Below are 19136 nucleotides of genomic sequence, written 5' to 3'. Positions count from 1 at the left end.
TTTGCATTGCCCTTTTTTTAGTGTCGTTAGAATGCACGACCACGTGTTCCTGTTTGTTTCACTGACTACAGAAAATAAGCTGTCAGTCTGTTTTATTTCTTCTATTTTTTTTCAACGCTTGCTTCTTGAAAATTAGCGAGAGCTCCTTCTCATGCTTCAAGGAGAAGCCACAAAACGATCGTAGTGGAAGAGCCAGGCACTACTATGCCCAATGCTGATAGCGAATAAAAAAAAAATATGGCCTCGAATCAATTCTGCAGAAATCCGCAAAGTGAAGGAAGTTGTACGAAAGCGATAAATTGACATCCATCTGACAATAGCGCTCATCATCGAAGAATGTCGACCGCGGTTTTCCAGGAAAGAAAAAAGAAAACGCTTAACAACTGAAGGACAAATTTACTCTGGTCCGGGGATCAGACAGGGTGTGGCCGCCCTGCCGTGTGAGCTAACCAGGAGTTTCTTTTTCCTTATTACATCAGAGTAAAATTTTCTAGAAAACAACAGAGCACCACAAAAACTGCAGGTGAATTTCAACACGTACTCTAGAAAGTCGGCGACGCAAGTACAAGCGTCCAACAACGACGTCCATTCCGGCGGGGATTCTTCCACTGCATGCACTCCGCACGAGTAGGCAGCAATTGCCCCAAAAAACGGCCGAGTACATTGCGGTTATTCGGCATGCCTGGCGCAGATTCGACTGCGCCAAAAACCATGCAGGCCAAGCAACACAGAGACATTATATGGTGAGTAACAGGATTCTTTTTCAAAAAAAGGTAGAAAACGATCTGTGTATGGTGTGACACCTGAATTTTCTTGAAAATATTGATAACTGGTTTTTGAGGAGCCAGTCTTTCATGGTGCCATAAAAAGCTCATGCTAGAAAGTGTTTATATACCTGCAGCGGTTACGTACAAAACGCGTGATCTTTTTAAGTAAAATGTTTTCGGTACGAGCAGTCTCTAAGAACGCAGGAGTCCCTACGCCAGCAACACTGATAAGCGAGAGGGATGTTGATAGGCCGCCTCGCAAATTGGGAAAGCAGAACGATTGGCGGCTTTCGCAGGAGTGAGTGCAACTTTCGTTACCCTTCCGCATTTTGATCTTTTCAGTCACTTCTAAAATAAAAAATGGCTGTGGCTTAGCTAAGGTTAAGCCCAGGATGCGAAGCATACTAGCCTTTATTTTAACGCGACAGCGTTAAGGAGCTCGTGTCGCAGAAAAGCCGGTGTCGTCGGCGTCGGCTCAGGCGTGCGGCGCTTGCTCAGGCGCACATTTCGTTGTCGCGCCGAACGCTGCGTTGCTCGACGCGCACCGCGTCCGATGCGGGGCGCGACGCCGCGAGCGACGGCGGGAGTTGGAGCGCCGGTTCTCCTCTGTCGTGACGTCACGGTGTCACGTGATTTCATGGTCACCGCCGCGCCTGAGGAGCTGGGTTGAGCCCTCGTAATATGCTTCGCATAAAAAAAGCTGAGCCCGTTACTGCGCAAACGTTCCTTAGATTTCTGTCGCTTTCTTTTTTCTAAGTATGCGGCTACGCCATGGCTTGCCCCACGGCGTCCTCATTCTTTTGATAGACAGGCCAAGCCAGTTTATCTGAAACGAAACCACGCTTTTGCCCGGGACGGCGTGGTAGCACCACGCGCGAATTTAGTACGGCTATTCGGAAACCTATTTGCTCCTCCTGTAATTTTGGGTCTCTCAGAAGGAGGGAGAGGTACGGCCAAGAGCATGCATCCCGAGTTCAAGAAGGAAAGGCGCGACGCACGCGCACAACATAATCAATCGACGTACTCCAGTGACCCTCGGTACAATACGTGCTACACGTGCTACACGAACGCAGCTGCGTACGCAGAGGTGACCGGCCTCTGTACGACTTACATTGGGGAACCTATACCAAACAGGAATAGTGTACGCAAGCACATAATTTGCTGGATGAGCGTGCGTGGACACAAGTAGTATATTTATCCTTTGTACAAGCTGATATATAATATGAACAGTATACAAAACTTTATTTACTTTCCTTCATCGGTAAATGACAAAGGGACTTCATTGTGCGAAAAAGAAAATCAGAAATACCATAAACAGAAGGTACGTGCTAAAACATGGAAGTAGGAAACCGAAACTATAGGAAGGAGAGTCACGTGATAAAGATGTTGTCCATGATAGAAGGAAAAAGACATAGAGGGAGTCTCACATGGCAATTCTGAGGCCAAGATTCGAAAAATATAACGCCTCATGGGATATAGTTCCCCATCAAGTTATAGGCAAGCGGCAAATACTGGCGGCCAGGTGCGCGGAGAGTATGAGGGAGACAAGAGCGGGTGTACGAGGGCCAATAGTGTTGGAGGTGTCACAAATAGCTAGTACAAAACCAATAAGTGTTTTAAACGTCCGGTAACCTTGAATGACCCTTCCCAATAGCATTCGCACTGATTTGCTCCGAAGGGAGAGAGCGATGGCATCAAAGGAAGTCGCTTTGCCGAGGCTGGCGGCCTGACTTCAAGCTTTTTCCATATCCGTAGCCTTTTCTTCCTTCCTCTATGTTGAACGCCACCAAAGTGAGCCTAACACGTCGTTATGTAACGGTTGGCTGTAGTGTCCGCCTGGCCCGTGCCCTGCATGCGCTCTTCCGAGCACACTGAACAGGCGTGGCTTCCACGTCCTGCTGCCTGCACTCTCACGTATAGCAACAAGAAAGTTAAAGAGAAGTTGCGAGAAATTAGCAAACTTACGTTGCACAAACATACCGAGAAAAAGATTGTTTCACCTGACAAGCGAAGCAGTGATTGCTATAGCAAATTATTAGACAGCTATATGAAGTAAGGCTATTCGTCTTATCAGCTGCATAAACTGTTGTAAACATTCGCTTACTAAATAAAGTAAAACGCGCTGTTACGCGCGCACAGGTCAACACGAACACATCCCACTCGATGACTGCCGATACGCTCTCAGAACGATGGTGTGATGAAGAGCGACAGCAACGGCGAGCGAATTCCCTTTCATGCTATGTCTCGCTTCAACGCAAACTATGCGCGCGAGAACACAGCGCACACAGAGCCGTCGACTATTGGCGGCGAGCTCTACCACTGGAAAAGTTGGCGCCACCGTCGGCGTGACGTGGCATGAGGGATCACGTGGACACAGCGGCCACGTCGGCTGCTTCAGCTGAAAAGTTTAAACTCCCAGTGCGCCGCGGTTCTGATTAAGTGGTGAGGCCTTACCACCTTAGGTGTCAACTTGACAGCACCTGAAAGTACTATAATAGGTAGTGGCTGCCTTTGGAAACGTGTAGCACGGTAGGCTACTAGCCCGGTGTTAGCCTTATTCACACGTAGCCGCAGGGGAAGGAGCTGCGTGAAGCTTGGCTGGCGAAACCTAGAACCGGCAGACATCCATCGGCTGCAACTCGGGTATACAGCAAGCACAGACGCGAGGAAGATTTCTGCTACGGCGCCGGGACTGCACGATGTTCGGTGAGCAGCAGAAAACGTGCACTGAGAGCTCACTCACGCCCGCAGCCCGGCTAATGTCAGGACGGTTTCATCTATGAACTTGTTGATGCTAGGTACGGGCAAGTTCACTGGAACGGAAAGGGAGCGGTATGACGCACATTAAAGAAAGGCATGGGATATGGTCACGTTTGTGTTAAGAAATAATGCACTGGATTACAAAAAAGAAGCAGAGGGAGAATCGCACTCGGAGAAGACCGATAAACATACAGTGCAACGCAGCTTGAGAAATAATATTGAAATGTCCAAGAATTTAGAAGACAAAGAAAGATTTAATCGTCGTGGCGGCACATCACAGTCGCCGTAGACGTCGTAGTCTCTATAACGAAATTATTTTTGAACAGTTCTGATAGCGTCCAGGCAACAATGGTTGCTAGTGAGCTGTCAAATGCGCATATGCTGCGGCCTAAAGCTCACAGCACGCACACACACACACGGTGCGCAAACGCGCTCACAGCGAAAGCAAAACATTGTGCGCGGATATGCATGCAGACGCGCAGTCGGGCGCTGCGAACCCGTGCGATCGCTGCATTGAGGCTTCATTCTGGTATGCCCCATTTGGTTATAGAGACAGCCTACTATAAGAACACATTTCACATAGTTTACTCTCAGCGTTGGTCTACCTTTCACGCAAGAAGCCGGTTCGGGAGACTCCATCGCGGCGACCTCGCGTAGTAGCCTTCGCTGTAAGTATTCGGTAAAGAGATAGCGCCTGTAAAAGATTCTGTGCTTTAAGTTTGCCCAAGATTAGTATATCGACAGTCAAGAACTTCCCTCGTTTTGAGAGCACCTACATAAATGCCCAGGAAAGCTGCCGCGTGTTTTTATTGAGCGCCGTAAGCGAAACCTATTAGGAGTGCGCCACGTGGTCCCTCATACTACGCAAGGGAGGCGCTTCCGACAGATGGCGACTCCTTAACTCCTCGCCCCCGATATACCCAGTCGGCTAGCCTTCGATCTCAGCGCAGGCTGCCTCCAAGACGAGCGCGGCGGCGCTCAGCTGCCGCAGCTGAAGTAGAGGAGGAGATCCGCACTGACCTGCCTCCGACCTCTCCCCCCCCCCCCTTACACGCTTCCTAGCGCGTGCACATCTACTCGCTACCCTCCTTGCGCTCGTTAGAAGACGGCGCCCACCCTCCCCGCCTTCCTCCCTTGCGATCGCGAGAAGACCGCCGCGTCAAGACACCGTGCGTCTCGGCTCCCCTCGCAAGCTTTCACTCGCACCTACAGCATGCGGCCGCCATATTATCGCACTTGGACTTTATGCGGCACATCACGGCGACGGCGATGACGACGGCGTAAGTTCGACTGGAGTGTCCGTATAACTGCTATCGCAATAGATATATACACAGAGCGATGTGGCAGAACACGAGAATAAGTGAACATCGAAAAAGAACCTACCGGCAACCGAACAGCCTGGGTTGAGCCATTGCTGAGACTGAGAGGTCACCTGGTGAGCCAACTTTTCGAAGCGTGGGAGAGAATTAAAAAAATGGCTGTGGCTTAGGTAAGGTTAAGCCCAGGATGCGAAGCATACTAGCCTTTATTTTAGTTGTTGAACCACTGTTTAGCCTGGTGAACTGCTGTTGCTTGGCTATATTTGGTTCGGCTAGACGAAGAAACAACTCATGCATTACTGCTTCGCCTTCAAGAGTGGAACGCGACAGCGTTCCCGTCGACCCGCCAAGGGGTGTAAGACAATGGGCTACAGGGCAGCGACTACGCGCCCCGCATTGGACGCGGTGAGCGTCGAGCAAAGCAGCGTTCGGCGCGGCAACGAAATGTGCGCCTGAGCAAGAGACGCACGCCTTAGAAACAGCTCGTTTCTAAGGCAACACCGCATTCACTAGAGGCGCTTTTGTACCGCTTTGAAGCATCGTACTCGTGGCTCAGTGGTAGCGTCTCCGTCCCACACTCCGGAGACCCTGGTTCGATTCCCACCCAGCCCGTCTTGCAAGAGTTGAGCCAAAGCCACTTCTCCTCTGTCGTGACGTCATGGTGTCACGTGGTTTCATGGCGACACCGCCGCGCCTGAGGAGCTGGGTTGAGCTCTCGTAATATGCTTCGCATAAAAAAAAACGATGGGAACGGCTTCGCAGAGAGTTGGCTTGCGAAGGCTGGCTGCGAGACATCGTGTTTCCCTCCTGTAGTTACGACGCCGATGGGGACGCAGCACACCACGACGAACGGTCGCGAACTGAGTGCAAGAGCGGTGGACCGTTCAGCGCATGTATAATTACTAACACTCTCAGTATGAGCTACAACCGCTACAACGCGAAAGCACGTGCAATGCGTACGCGCGTTGTAGCTTATACTGAGCGCGATAGTACAGAGCACCTTGCGCAGAAGCTTGCCGGAGTAGACAGCAGCGCTAGAACACGCAGCCTGTAGCGAGTGGTGGAAGAAGAGATGCGATAAGCGTTCCTCGTGACCCTTCCGATCGCTTATCGCGGAACGAGAGTGACCGAGATGCGAAAACATTGAAGTGCGCATGCTCTGCCTATGACTCGCCGCATATTTACGATGAAGGTCACAAGCACGAACATTTGTGAGCTCAAGCGCTTAAGCTAGGCAAATCTCGGTGCATATAACACTCGGACGAGTGATGAGGCATGGATCGTCGTCCTTTAAAAAGGCGCTTCACTGTTTCGCATCCTTAGCGGCCGGTACCGGCAACGCTGGGTTACAGCAACGAACATCTTTTACGCGTAGTTACATGAAAGTGCAACGTGTAATCGTTCGGTAGCCGGCTTCTCAGCGTGTAGTGGTCCCAAGTGTACGTTTTGTAGTCTGAATAAGGTCGCTGTGGCAAGTGCTGGTGAACCTGGAAGCAAAACAATGCATTCGAGTGGTTTCAAAATTGTTCGCGTTCCAACTTTCCACCACTTCAAAGAAATGGAGCGGTCATTGTATGTTGCGTCGACTATGTCCACACGCCGATAACCTTGATCAACCCTTCCGCAATGGTCTTCGTAAGCACAGAACGCCTGTCGCGTCCATCGGCCTATCCCTCCATATTATAGTTGCATTTGCGCCAGCGCCGCAATGCGTCCTCTGCAGACGACATATAAAACGCTCCCGCAGCGTTACGCGAGACTTCCAGGACCAGAAAGCAAGTATTGGAGGGTGGTTTTACTTTAGGAGAATCTCCTAACATCTCTCACCGTTTCCCGCTCTATAGGTGCACTGCGCCTTCTATAGGCCTATATTGTGAACTGCAAGCCGAGGGCTGCTTCTAAGAACTTTGGACCATAGAGTTTCCTGCAATATGCGTTCGACATTTGTTCGGCACACATTACGCAGTTATTGTGTTATCACGGTTTACATGCTTGTTTTGAACGCGGTGGCTGATGCCTTTTGCAAATCCTTTCTTTGAAGCATTGTGACTCAAACTTATAATCTTTTTCATTTAGACCATGTGGACATGGTGGCCAGCAGCGAAGCACGGTTGGTTGGTTGGTTGGTTGGTTGGCTGTTTTAGGCGTTTGTCACTGGCAGGGCAAGTTTGGCAGTCTGGTCCAACAATCGCTCCATCTGTGCGCCTATTTCACAGTTCAGGAATTTGCCCCCATGTCAATGAGTTCCTTGTCTCGTAGATATGCGAGTAGAAGATGTGAGATCTCTAGGACGTTCCTGATGACTGGCCATCCATCACTTGTGCATTTCTCATGAAAATACCACAGAAGGGAGCTTAAATCACAAGAGCAAGCTTCTGGGACCTCTTTAATTTAGGAACTGGAACAAACAAATAAAACAGCGACATATATCCGACGCCTATGATTTTACTCACTTTAGACTCTACATAAGGCCGCATATTACACGCAAAGTTGGCCAAATAAATTTGTGTGGTTAAAATATCGTCACACTGCAAAAAAACTATTAATTATATGACCTATAGTTTATTTAGCGGCTTCAAAAATAAAGACACATGCAAGGTTTCTATACAACTTAAAAGGCGATTTACACAAAATACGTATGTACACACACAGATAAGTTCGTTTGTTCATATCTATAGTTTGATTTTAAGCATAATTTTCATATCCATATCTATATTATTTACAAAGAACGTACATCTCCCAAGGCCACTCCTGAAACATACCCACAGTACGAGGGACACTGTACAGAAACATGACACAACTATCAGTGAAAGGATGACAATGTTGTGGTAAAAAAATATGATGCGTGTATGTACCCATAGAGTGGCGAGAGCGAAAGGCTTATTAAATATATTTTGTACACAGGCAAGACTCTTAGGAGTTCACCAAGCACCATAAGTTTCCTACATACGTAATTGACTTTGGCATGACAACACTGAAATTTATAGTCAAAACTGTGACCGAAACACGACGGTGGCAAACAATTGGTGGCGTCGTATACGAGAGTGCCTCGCACAGAGGTAGAATAAAAGAAATTTAAAAAAGAACAAGTAAAAGTGGTTCAGAACGGTGCTTTTGTCCGTTCGTGTAACTTTGGCGTAGACACTTCACTTTCGGCTTTCACTGATAAAGCACCGGCATTTGTTAGCGGCAAGAAGTTTCAGCAGTGAAGCGCTGCAATGCAGTGTGCATTGCACTGTCCGTCAAGAATCACTTCATCGTGTAAAGCAAACAAATAAGAGCGTTCATCAAGATCTACAGGTCGAACCCAGCACAAGTCACCGATCTCAAAACGCCTCACTATTGGTCCGCAACTAGTCCTCGCATAAGGGGTATCGCACATTACTGTCGAACAAGTACACGCGGGGTTTCATGCGTGTAAAGGAGAGTTCATTTGAACCGTAGTCGTTGCTCTTCTCGAATTCTATCTGTCCATTCCAGTCTCGCAGGGGTAATCGCCCGCTGGCTGCATTTGCCAGCAAACAGTGACCAAAAGCACTGCTGTCCAAGTGTTGCGTGCACTCGTTCACAAGTTCCGCAAAACTGATCCCAAAAGGAAAAAAAAGAAAACACGTTTTCACCACTTTTTCACCATGGCAGGCAAGGAACACTGCACTGGTCCGTTACATTTACGCCGGCCGATCTTGCAACTAGGCTTTCAACTGCGGCCCAGCTTGGTCACTCGAGTCAGCCGCCAGCTTCAAGCTCCAAGTTCATACGCGCACGTGCGCACACACACAAGCACAAGGCTCTCAGCACCACGACGACTTGGGCATGTAGTCCAACTCCATGGCCGACGAGGCCGAGAGGGACGAGATTCCGCTGCCACTGTTGCGGTGGCTCGCGGGCGCCGAGTCGTCTCCGCTCGTCGTGCAGGGCGTGCAGGGCGCCGTCGAGGAGGTGGACAGCGACCAGCCCTGCGCGTCCGCCGCCTCCCTGCCTCGGCCGCCGCCGCGTGTGAAGATCTCCTTGAGGGTCTCGATCGGGTCGTACGCCCCCGCCGCCGCCCCTTCCACGGAGTCCGACTCCGAGCAGCTGCTCTTGGGCGACTTGAGCAGCGCCGACGTGACGGTGGGCGACCTCCGGCCGCAGTCGCTGCTCCCGTCGCCGTTGCACTGGCGTTGGTCGGCGTCCAGGAGCGACTCCCTGCTCCTGCTCTGTTCCTTGCCGGAATTAGTGTTGTTTGCCCTGGGAACTGCGGGCGGCGACAAGCTGGGAAGCGATAGCGCGGGCGGCGGCGTTGCCTTCGGGCGCGAGGACCGCGTGGCCGCCACGGGAAGAGGAGCTCGGGGCTTCGAGGTGAGCCTCAGAGAAGACGTTTCGAAGCCGACGCTGCCGTCGCCTCCGGCTTGCCGGAAGGCGTGGACGTGGTTCGGCGGCAGCGGCAGCGGCACTTCGTAGCCGTCGGCGTCGACCGCCGGCTCGCTGTCGCACAGCAGCTGCAGGTACCGCGTCGCGTTGTCGGCGATTTCCGGCATCAGGGGCGTCGCGTTGTACCGACGGTGCTGCAGCAGTGGCAACTGCGTACGATGAAAGCAAGATAAAAACGCATCTTGTGATCGCACAAACGGTAGGCACGAGAAATAAGGTCGCACTGCGAGCAGCGGTTAACACTCGGCGCTCCGTGAAGAAGTGCAATGTGATTTACGTGGAACCTTAAAGTGACAGGCATTGCTAACATCGCTATAATAATGACAGCGATAGCTGTGCAGCAAACTCCTCACAGCTCACTACCTGAAATGGGAGACGGTAGTTAGTGAGAAAAAAAATTAAGTGACAAGTACAGGCTATCTAAACAGAATGTGTCTTAGCAGTACCGCGTGATGTATACACAGAAATTATTAAAGAACAGGAAAATGGCATTCAGGGGAAAGTACTACTAAAGCAACACTGACGCATTTTCTAAGTCACAGGAACTCTTCCGCACGATTCTTCGCTCGTGAAATGACGACACTCGGCAAGTGTAAAGGTTTGCAAACGCTTCAATAGTAAAGCCAGTCTCGAAACGCCGGAGCTCTGGCTTCATCAAAATTGTCGTGACGTCGTGACACATAGCAACGTTTGCTGATATCGTATAATAAGGATAAGCAGGATGGTGTTGCTCATTGGAAGAAAAAACCCAGTAAGAGCTTCTTCCGACCGCGCCTGCATTCACCGTGGCACAGCAGTCACAGTGACTGCCGGCACGTAGTAGTGAGCTAATGTATCATGACGTCATGGCGCAACCACCTCTGCGGTCATGAGAACGAAATTGAAGCGTGGCAACAATGTGTTATACTAAATTGTTTATAGGTTGCTCTGACACTCGCCAGTATGTTTTCAGGGGATATCAAGGGCTTGCACCTTTCCTTACCGCGAGAAAATGAAACGTCCAAAATGACATGCCATTACGCATAGTACATTAAGCTACGAGAAGTTTCGTGCTTTGACTGCGCGGTTTCCTGCAGAATTCATTTGAAAGAAATTACTAATGCATGAAAGATACAGCTACATCACTACGCTGTTAGCTTGTTTGCGATACCTTAACTTGATCTTTTGTATTGCTCTTCAAGCGCACTTACACGAAAGTGCATTATATCATTCATGAAAGACAATATTCGAGCTCGCTGTTTGCGCAGTGCAACAAGAAAAACGCAAGAAGAGAAATATTTAGGTAGCTTTAACTCAGGAGCTCCAATCTAAGTACATGTCAACGGAGAAGTATTTCATGCCCCATATCAAAATTCTGCTTCCTATAGTCACTCATTAAAGTTTTGCATCCATCCATCCATCCATCCTATAGTCACTAGAATTTTAATTCTTCTATCAAACGCAATATCTTTCATTTAACTCGGTCGAGGAGTTGTATCATAAAGGCATTTCTGCGTTTTACATGTATTTGAATAGGGAAATCAGATTCGGCCCTGAGCTAAAGCTTCCTCTTCAGTTTGAAAGCCGTTTTGTTACTCAAAAGCGAGAAAAGCAGCCTAGGTTCAGTCTTTGTTATGGATGTCGCACAAGCTTTAAGGAGACGTGACGTCATTGTGAACTTTAGGCTGTACACTCTTAAAGATCATTGCACCCTTTGGGGCTTATCTTGTTCTACAACGATAATCGTCATCTGCCTTGCTTGTGTTTCCTTTCTTCAAAACTCTGCGTTCCCTACTTTCCTGTCGAGAATGCTATGTCACGCTGATAACGAGCATGCCGTTTTTGACCTGGATGTATCGGACGCGCCGTGGTAAAGAAAGGAAATGCCGGTAAGACAGATGACGATTATTGTCGTGGGACAAAATAGGCCCCAAAAGGCGTATTTTTTTAAAAAAAAGTGATCAGTTGCAAGATGGCGACGAGGTCACTGAAAACAATTTCTACCTGCATGGTGTCCAATAACAAGCTTACCTGTGTCGCCGCCGGATCACTGGAAATGCTCAAGCAGTCTGATTCTTGAGCCAGAAGCAGTGAATTCTGCTCAGGAGTGCTGAGAACTTTGCTAGGACCTGTTGAAAAATGCAGAGGGCATAATTGCTTCATATACAGTGCGATACGACAAATTATTAACGCACCGAACTTTAAGATGCGTCTGGTTAAAAATTACGATTCACTTTGTTTCAGCTTCTTTGTACGGGTCAGTAGCTTACGTGTTTCTGAGGGATTATTTCTGGTAATTATAAATTTCAACAATAACATCTTATGATGGCTAAGAAGTTGTTGCTGCTCTGTGAGCACATCCTCTAGAAAAGCGTGTACTGGGCATCCAAAATAGGCATATATTACAGCAACCCGTCGGTACTACCATAGGCGGTTGTTTTTACGCAGACAGTCAGTGAAAGCTGACACTTCACCATTTAGGAATTCCTTATCTATATCCTAGCATTGTTTGATACATTCAACACAATATTTTCCCGACCACATGCAGCACGCAATGAAGTGTCATTTCTTTTTCAAGAAGCATAATAAGTTAGTTATCATCCGACTGCCTATGTCAGAAACATAATTATACAAAATTGAACAAATCGTTTACCTATCCCTTCTTTAGGTTAACCTAACGATGAACGAGATCTCATTGGTTATTTAGATCGCTTTTAGAGAAACAACGGATTAATTGTATTCAAGCTTTAAAGGAATAGCAAAAAATCGGCTGTAATAATTCTGCAGCACAAACACACAGCTGGTAGAAAATGAATACAAAAGCGTCCTCTTATTACCTCCACCACCATCTATCCATCACCTAATGCGTTAAGCAATAAGCGTTTGCGATGAAAAGAATAAAACAATCGATCACACATAAGTCGTAAGCAAATCATGACCAGCGAAACATGCGACATTTTTTATATGTACCATGCAGGCATGCGTTTGCACCTATATTTATACTTTCAAAGTGAAGTACACTTAATTAACCAGAAACATTTTTCAACGTATTATCGGCTTACTAGGGGCTGCGGACGGCCCTTTTCTAGCTTATTCTAAACCCTTATTGAATAGTAGTCAGGCATCTTAGCTATCGCGAAATTCATGCATTGATTCCAACTGTTCAACCAACGTTATTTGAAGTTTTCACACAAACACTGTTTCAAGCCGTAAACAACGTGAGTATTCAGGCAACACCATTGAACGTTACGGCTGCTTCAAACTTTCAGCTACAAAAATAAGCATATTCGGTAGCGCTATATTTACTAGATTCCGGATGTCCAAAACAGCGAGAGCCATTGCAGCAACATTTATATACGTCCCTAAGTGACGTACTGCGAACTTAGGGTTCCATGTAGTTTCGGTAAAAAGTCACACACTTCCTTTATGAAAGATCTAAAGAGAAAGTGCAGACGAAACAGAAGGAAGACATGCAAGAAGAAAGGTGACAGAAGTAGTGCAAGGGTGCGTGGAGGCAGCGGCGGCAGCAGCAGCAGCCTGGTCGTCATCGGCATCATGCGGGGTGCGGGAGAGTGCGGCATGCACGCGGTGGTGCGTGTCGTGTGCAGCATTACACAGCAGTGCGGGAATTGAAGCAAAGCGCTACCTGGTTGCGGTGACCTGACCGGTGGTGGGTAACGCTCTCCCTGGTAACCCAAATTGTCAATGCCACCTACAACGGCGGCGGGAGACACACACACGAGACGTTTACTCGAAGGGACGCGCTCGACAACATACAAGGCGTCACATTCGCGCATAATAGGGCAAGAGTGAGTGGACAGTTTCGGGCTACATTCAGAACAGACTTAAGCCGTGTTCTATGAGCGTGCTTTAATACAGGGTATAGGTCACTCCATAAAGTACAATAACGGCGAAGGCGCCGTGTCAATGGAAGGGGGGCTTAGTGTGAATCGAACATATGTGACGAACTTTTTATACATGAGTCCTGGCAAATGAAGTACAATGCTTCAAGTGCATAAATGAGACGCATATAGTCTATATTACGTTATACTTAATTATAAGACGCCAGTGGGCATTCGTGTACCAGAAACGTCAGCGAAGATTGTATATTTTTGAAGTGCTATCTTTAAGGCACGACGAGCTCGTAAGAATGGCATAGTGAGGTAACCTTCACACTATTTTGCAAGTACTTGGGAGAAAGTCACTGTGTGGGGCTAGGCGTTGGCAAATTTAGAGACCCAACCACGTGAACACCGCATTTTGCCGCTTTTGGCTTTGGGAAATGGTGCATTGCATTCTCTGTGCAGGCGCTCAAGAAAACCCTATTCCATTGCTCTGGTACTTCGATGTGGGTGTGTGCCAGTTGCCTGGAGATCATTTCGAGGATAACTTAAGTTACAAGACTTCCATGGCGACTAGCAGTGATTGAAAAAGTACTGACACAAAATGTTGATCTAGTTTTTTTTTTGCTTTTACAACAGGCACCGCTGACATGAAAACCATGACCACGAGGCTTAATCACTAATGATTGACAAATTATTGTACCGATATATGCACATATAGCACGGAAAGTTCTGGCGTCCGTTAAGACAGGCGCCAAGTTGTTTCACGGCGTCAAAGGGTTAGATAACGCCAACGTGATCACGGATTGCGATAACGCGGACTTGTGAATCGATGACTTCCACAAAGCATGCCAGTTTTCAAATCAGCTGAGTACTTTGTGATCGTTGAGCAGTCTTCGCTGAATAAGGTACGCAGATCCCCCGGGGTCGCGACCTTTTCTGCGACTTTGGTCGTGCCCCGCAGTGTGCTTCTCATAAACCTGAGTCGTTTGCATGTGGTATTTAAGACCAGATTGTTTCAGCGTAAGTACTTGGTCGAAGGTAGCCAAATCACGCACAGAGAACGACGAACGCAAATACTGGGAAGTTGATGTCCGGTGTGCGTACTTCTTTAATGTGCAATAGTGTGGCACTTGGGAAGCATTCAAGCCATTGACAGCGCAAAAGTGTGGGTGCCGGTAGGGGCAAGTGCACCGCTTTCCCCGGTTGGGTGCGACCATAGTGCTCCATCTTTGTTTGAGGACAGAATGCGCGAACATTGAGAAGGAACAAACACAGAGGAACGTGTAGGGAACCAGGGAACCATAGGGAACACACAAACATGGTTAATAAACGAATTTACAGCAGTCACGAATGCAAACGCCCGCCACCCTGTAGGGGGTGACTTGCGATAGTTGGCACTAGTTATTCTTTTCGTACCTGCGCAGTAACTTGATATTGCTTTCTCTGGTAATTGCTGCCTAAATATCTTCAGAGTATGAGTTACACACTAACGTGTCCTCTTTAGTAGTTGACAACACTTTATGTAAATAGACAACAGGAAGTGGTAGGCAAGAAAGCGGGACTGCCTAATATTTTTTTGCATACCAAAAAAGAAATATTACTGCATATTTTCAGCAACGTAGATTCGAGGTTTGGTTATATAGAAACAGGCGGTTAGCATAAGACGTAAACTCGCTAGAAGAAAGGCCATCATAGCTCATTCATGACGCTGATATTCCATCGCACCACTGCCCTTCGTCTGCTCAAAGTTTCAATGCAGATACAATTTCTAAAGAAAACGCGATTGTAAACAGTAAGCACTGGCTTACATCCAAGTATTGCTCTCGTGAAAACGGATAATCATTTAATATGAATCGAAAAAAAAAAACGCTCACCCATGAAGGACTGTCCAAGATAGTTGGAATTGTGGACAGCCGTGGCAATGCTTACGAGAGCCTGGTATTTCTCTCGCAGAAACTCCAGGGTCTCCAAGCAAAACGCGAAATCGGGCCTGCCTTCCGGATTGTACGACCAGCACCTAAGCATGAGGTCATGGCTGCGGATAAAGAGCAAGGGAAAACTTATTGGCATCCTCACAACGAGTCGATACTGCAAATATAACTGATGACGCCTATATGAGACCTTCTGAATACATGTTTTAATGGCATGCCTGAAAGTTACCCATGGAGGGAGGCTATACCTTTAGGAACACATGTGTAGACCCTTTGCACATGATTACAATAACTCCAACAGCAGCATTATCAATTATCTTACTTGCTTATCTATTGATAAACTTGAGCACCTTGATTCTTCAACAATGCACTTGCTCTTATAGAAGAAAGCAAGTAGCGCCTGTACTTTCATAGTGTGAAATAACGGGCAGTTGCAGGCAGCTTATCAGTTTTACAATGCAGAGAAAGCGCAAGCGGCATACGATATATACTCCGGATGCTTACAGGTCGTCGGGGCAGTTGTCCGGATTGTCAAGACGCCCTCCCTCGCGGACGTAGTGGAGGACTTCGAGGTTATTTCTGGCCGGGTAAGGCTGCTGGCCCATAGTCATGACTTCCCACAGAAGGACGCCAAATGCCCTGCGTGTAGCACACATAAAAAATCACCTCAGATAGAAAGACGTACGAGCAGCGCTACAAAGAAATGTGCCCAATGTGGATGAACGTTCACAATGGTTCTTTCGGAAGCTAAAGCACTGAATTTGTGTAGTAGCTCAATATTTACAAAGAAGGATCTGTAATGGAGTTGAGCTAAGTTTTCTCAACAGCCCGTTTATAGGAGCTGCAGTTGAAACTATTAATGAATACACCATTTTGGGGCAAACTCTCTGGAATTAGCGAGAAGTACCAATAGCACAACATGTAAGAATGGGTGTCGGCAAAGCCACTGTCGTGCAGCGCGCAGAATCGACAACAGAAACGTACCCACCGGTTGTTGTGAGCAGTTACGAGCTCCTTACAAAGTTAGTATCATCACTTGCATATTGTCGGTGTCACTACTATACACGTAATCTCTTGTTTATTTATTTATAGATTTGGTGACAATTCGTCATCAGTTAACTCGCACTTACAAACGAAACGACACTCGTCTATGCTATTATGGTGCAAAACGACGAGTAGCTTCAGGCACCCTAAGAATGTCTGGCGGAAAGCAGGGGAGTTTTTAAGGCCCCGAGCTGTTCTCCCTCTCAGAAACAGCGACAATAGAGAGAGAGTGGCACACAGGGCTCAAACCATATTGCACGTTTTTAACAGTCGAGAAGTTTGAACAAGCCCAATATACCGACTCCTACAACGTATTTGGCGGGAATATCAGTTTTACGTCATGCTAAACATGGTTTGTTCTGATTGGAAACAGAATGGCATAGATGCCATTCTGATGGCATCGAATGGCAACTGGAATGGCATCGATGCCATTAACGGAACAGAATGTTCCGTTAATGGCATCGGAACATCTTTGCAGAAACACGCAGAGTGCATACACGCGATGGCGCTGAGTGCCGAGACTGACCAGACGTCCGAGTGATTGGTGAAGACGCCGTCCACGAGCGACTCCGGCGGCATCCAGCGCACGGGCAGCAGTCCTTCACCCTCCTTGCGGTAGTAGTCGTGCTTGTAGATGTCACGCGCCAGGCCGAAGTCTCCGATCTTCACGACACGCTCGGCGGGGTCCGTGCTCGACACGAGGCAGTTCCTCGCCGCAAGATCCCTGCAACAATGACGCCACTGTCGGTCAAATCTCACGTTTCTCGGGAGAGGTAACTACCATTTACGATGGGACTGAGACAAGTTGCAGGCGAAATCATCGGCAGATGAAGCGAGATAAGCGCCATTCAAGCACGATCCCAGAGTTTCCGATAATTCCACTGAACGATTCTGCGTAAAGGTACAATTCGTTCTCCCCCCCCCAAATGAACTATGCATTGTACATACAAGTTTGAATCAACGACGCTGATACATATCCCCTACATTAGGTAACAATAGTTCGACCTTTCTGTTGAGCTGAAATGTTTCCGTTCAGCTTTCATTTGTAAACACTAATTCATCGCGGCACAAAAGAAACAGTGCTATGGGCAATGTACCGTTCGCATCCCACAGATATGTTACCAAGCTTAAACAAGGGGCGACCGAGTGGTGTGGTAAGTCATAATAAAAGGCATACAAAAACTCACCTGTGCACGAAATGCATGTCTTCAAGGTACTTGCAACCCTTGGCTACGTCGACGCATATACTGAGAAGGTCATTTAGTGTCAGTGGCGACCTCTCTCCCTAAATTAACACAAGAAAACAAACAACACACGTCAAATTTAGCATCATATGTTCTTGAGCAACACGGACCTGGACACGAAAAGCTTAAATGAACTGTCAACCGGTGAATATGGCATCGCGTGTATGCGGATGTCAGCTATCAACACTATTCTTATACGAAAAAGCTGAGCAAATAAAATGAGAACGTTGCTGAATAGAAGCGTCGCTAATACACATCCTGGTGTTAAATGCGCCAAACGTAGATGAGACACGAAACGAGAAGACGACACCACAAGCGCTTGTGCTCTCGTCTTCTGGTCTCGTGCCCCGTCTACCTTTTGGGCTGTTAACACCTTGATGAAAAACCAACAAGCCCAAGTTGCTATTCTAGCTAATATACAGCGTGTTTCTTGCTGTTTTTTTTTCTTCTATTTTTTGCTTCGCCAAACTTTTTTAAAGATTGCCTATGGCAGATAGCATAATACTAACCCTTGATCTAAGTTACTTGATGAGTCGGTCATTACTTCTACGAGAAATAAAAAATGGTTATTTGAATAATTAATGTAATGGCGGCAATTCATTCTTTAAGTTAACTACTTCGTCCCACATATTTCACCTTCAACCTACGAATCATAGCCACTGAGTTCGCACGGCATATACACTTGCAACCAATTCTCTGGACAGCACCAGTTTCAATATATTTATTTTCAGTGTCCGACGAAATACACTGGCGTTCCAGTTACTTTTTAAGGCAACCACTGTTTTATGCATTGAAACACAAATGTAAATGGAACACCAATGCATTTCCATAGACACTTTGAAAGTCAATGTCTAATAGCTGTCCGGATAATTCGTTTCAAGTGGATACGCCGTACGAACTCAGTGGCTATAGTTCGTAGATTGAAATATGCGGCCTAAGATAATGAATCAAGAAGTTAGTTAGCGTAATTACGTTAATTTCGAATTGAACATTTGGTTTCTCGTATAAGTAATGGCCTCCTCATCGAGTAGTTAGGTCAAGGGTTAGAATTGTGCTATCTGCCATAGGTAGTCTTCAAAAAAGTTTGGTGCAGCCAAAAAAGAAACACCCTGTATATGGGCACGTTACATCCTCTAACCACGATACGCAAAAAGTGGGCACTTACAGCTACTGGTCGATTGCTTCGCAGGTAGGACAGAAGGTCTCCTCCCTCCATGAGTTCAAGGATAATAAAATGCAAGCTGTTGTCCAGGGATATGCCGAGTAACCTCAGGATGTGTTCGTGCTTGAAGTTGCTGCAGAAAATAAATCACATTTCGCGATGAGTAGTCATAGGGTAGTCATAAGGCGAACTGTAGGCCTTCGTAACGTAAGAAATAAAGAGGGGTTTCAAAATATTGTAACAATATCAAACAAAGTTATTGCGTTCAACATACCTCATTAGCTTTGCCTCCTTCAAGAATTCAGCTTTCTCCTGCTCCGTGGCGCCTTTTCGAAGGTTCTGTGAGTCAGAAAGATAACTTGTCAAGAAAACATTATCTTCTTATCTAGCCACTCTCCCTGTATCAGTGCGTATTTTCACATAGGGCATACATAGATTGAATGAAAGTGTGTGGTACGCACCTTGACAGCAACTTTCGCCGGTGGCATGCCTTCTCCTCCGAGGTTGTGGGCTATTCCTTCGTAGACTTCGCCGAAGGCTCCGCTTCCCAAGAACTTCGTAAGTATTATTTGGTCCCTTTCTATGAGGGGCACAGAAGCGAGTTCTTCGTCTACAGGCAGGTCTCTGCAGATTAGAAAAATAAGAAAAGAGGACGAACTTTTCAGAATTTTCTCA

At 47.2% G+C, this 19136-nt stretch overlaps 1 protein-coding gene across 2 annotated transcripts in view; it reads right to left on the bottom strand.

The window, feature by feature from the left end:
- Nucleotides 1-7205: 7205 nt before the first annotated feature.
- The window catches only part of sev (receptor protein-tyrosine kinase sevenless), a 163826-nt gene continuing 151895 nt past the window's right edge, over nt 7206-19136 (bottom strand). Inside the window, exons 36-45 of one of the 2 annotated variants that reach the window (XM_070538643.1) lie at nt 18923-19085; nt 18736-18800; nt 18465-18594; nt 17243-17340; nt 16582-16779; nt 15516-15650; nt 14955-15115; nt 12882-12947; nt 11267-11364; nt 7206-9405 (exon numbers count right to left, since the gene is read on the bottom strand). In XM_070538643.1, the coding sequence (XP_070394744.1) occupies nt 8638-9405; nt 11267-11364; nt 12882-12947; nt 14955-15115; nt 15516-15650; nt 16582-16779; nt 17243-17340; nt 18465-18594; nt 18736-18800; nt 18923-19085 (1882 nt within the window). In that variant the 3' untranslated portion in view covers nt 7206-8637. The remainder of the gene's footprint in view (nt 9406-11266; nt 11365-12881; nt 12948-14954; nt 15116-15515; nt 15651-16581; nt 16780-17242; nt 17341-18464; nt 18595-18735; nt 18801-18922; nt 19086-19136) is intronic. The other variant, XM_070538645.1, reaches the window with a different exon arrangement.

The sequence above is a fragment of the Dermacentor albipictus genome, chromosome 5 (genome assembly GCF_038994185.2).
Source record: "Dermacentor albipictus isolate Rhodes 1998 colony chromosome 5, USDA_Dalb.pri_finalv2, whole genome shotgun sequence".
Lineage (NCBI taxonomy): Eukaryota > Metazoa > Arthropoda > Arachnida > Ixodida > Ixodidae > Dermacentor > Dermacentor albipictus.
The sequence above is the reverse complement of the archived record's forward strand: the minus strand, read 5'-3'. Positions and strand labels throughout refer to the sequence as shown.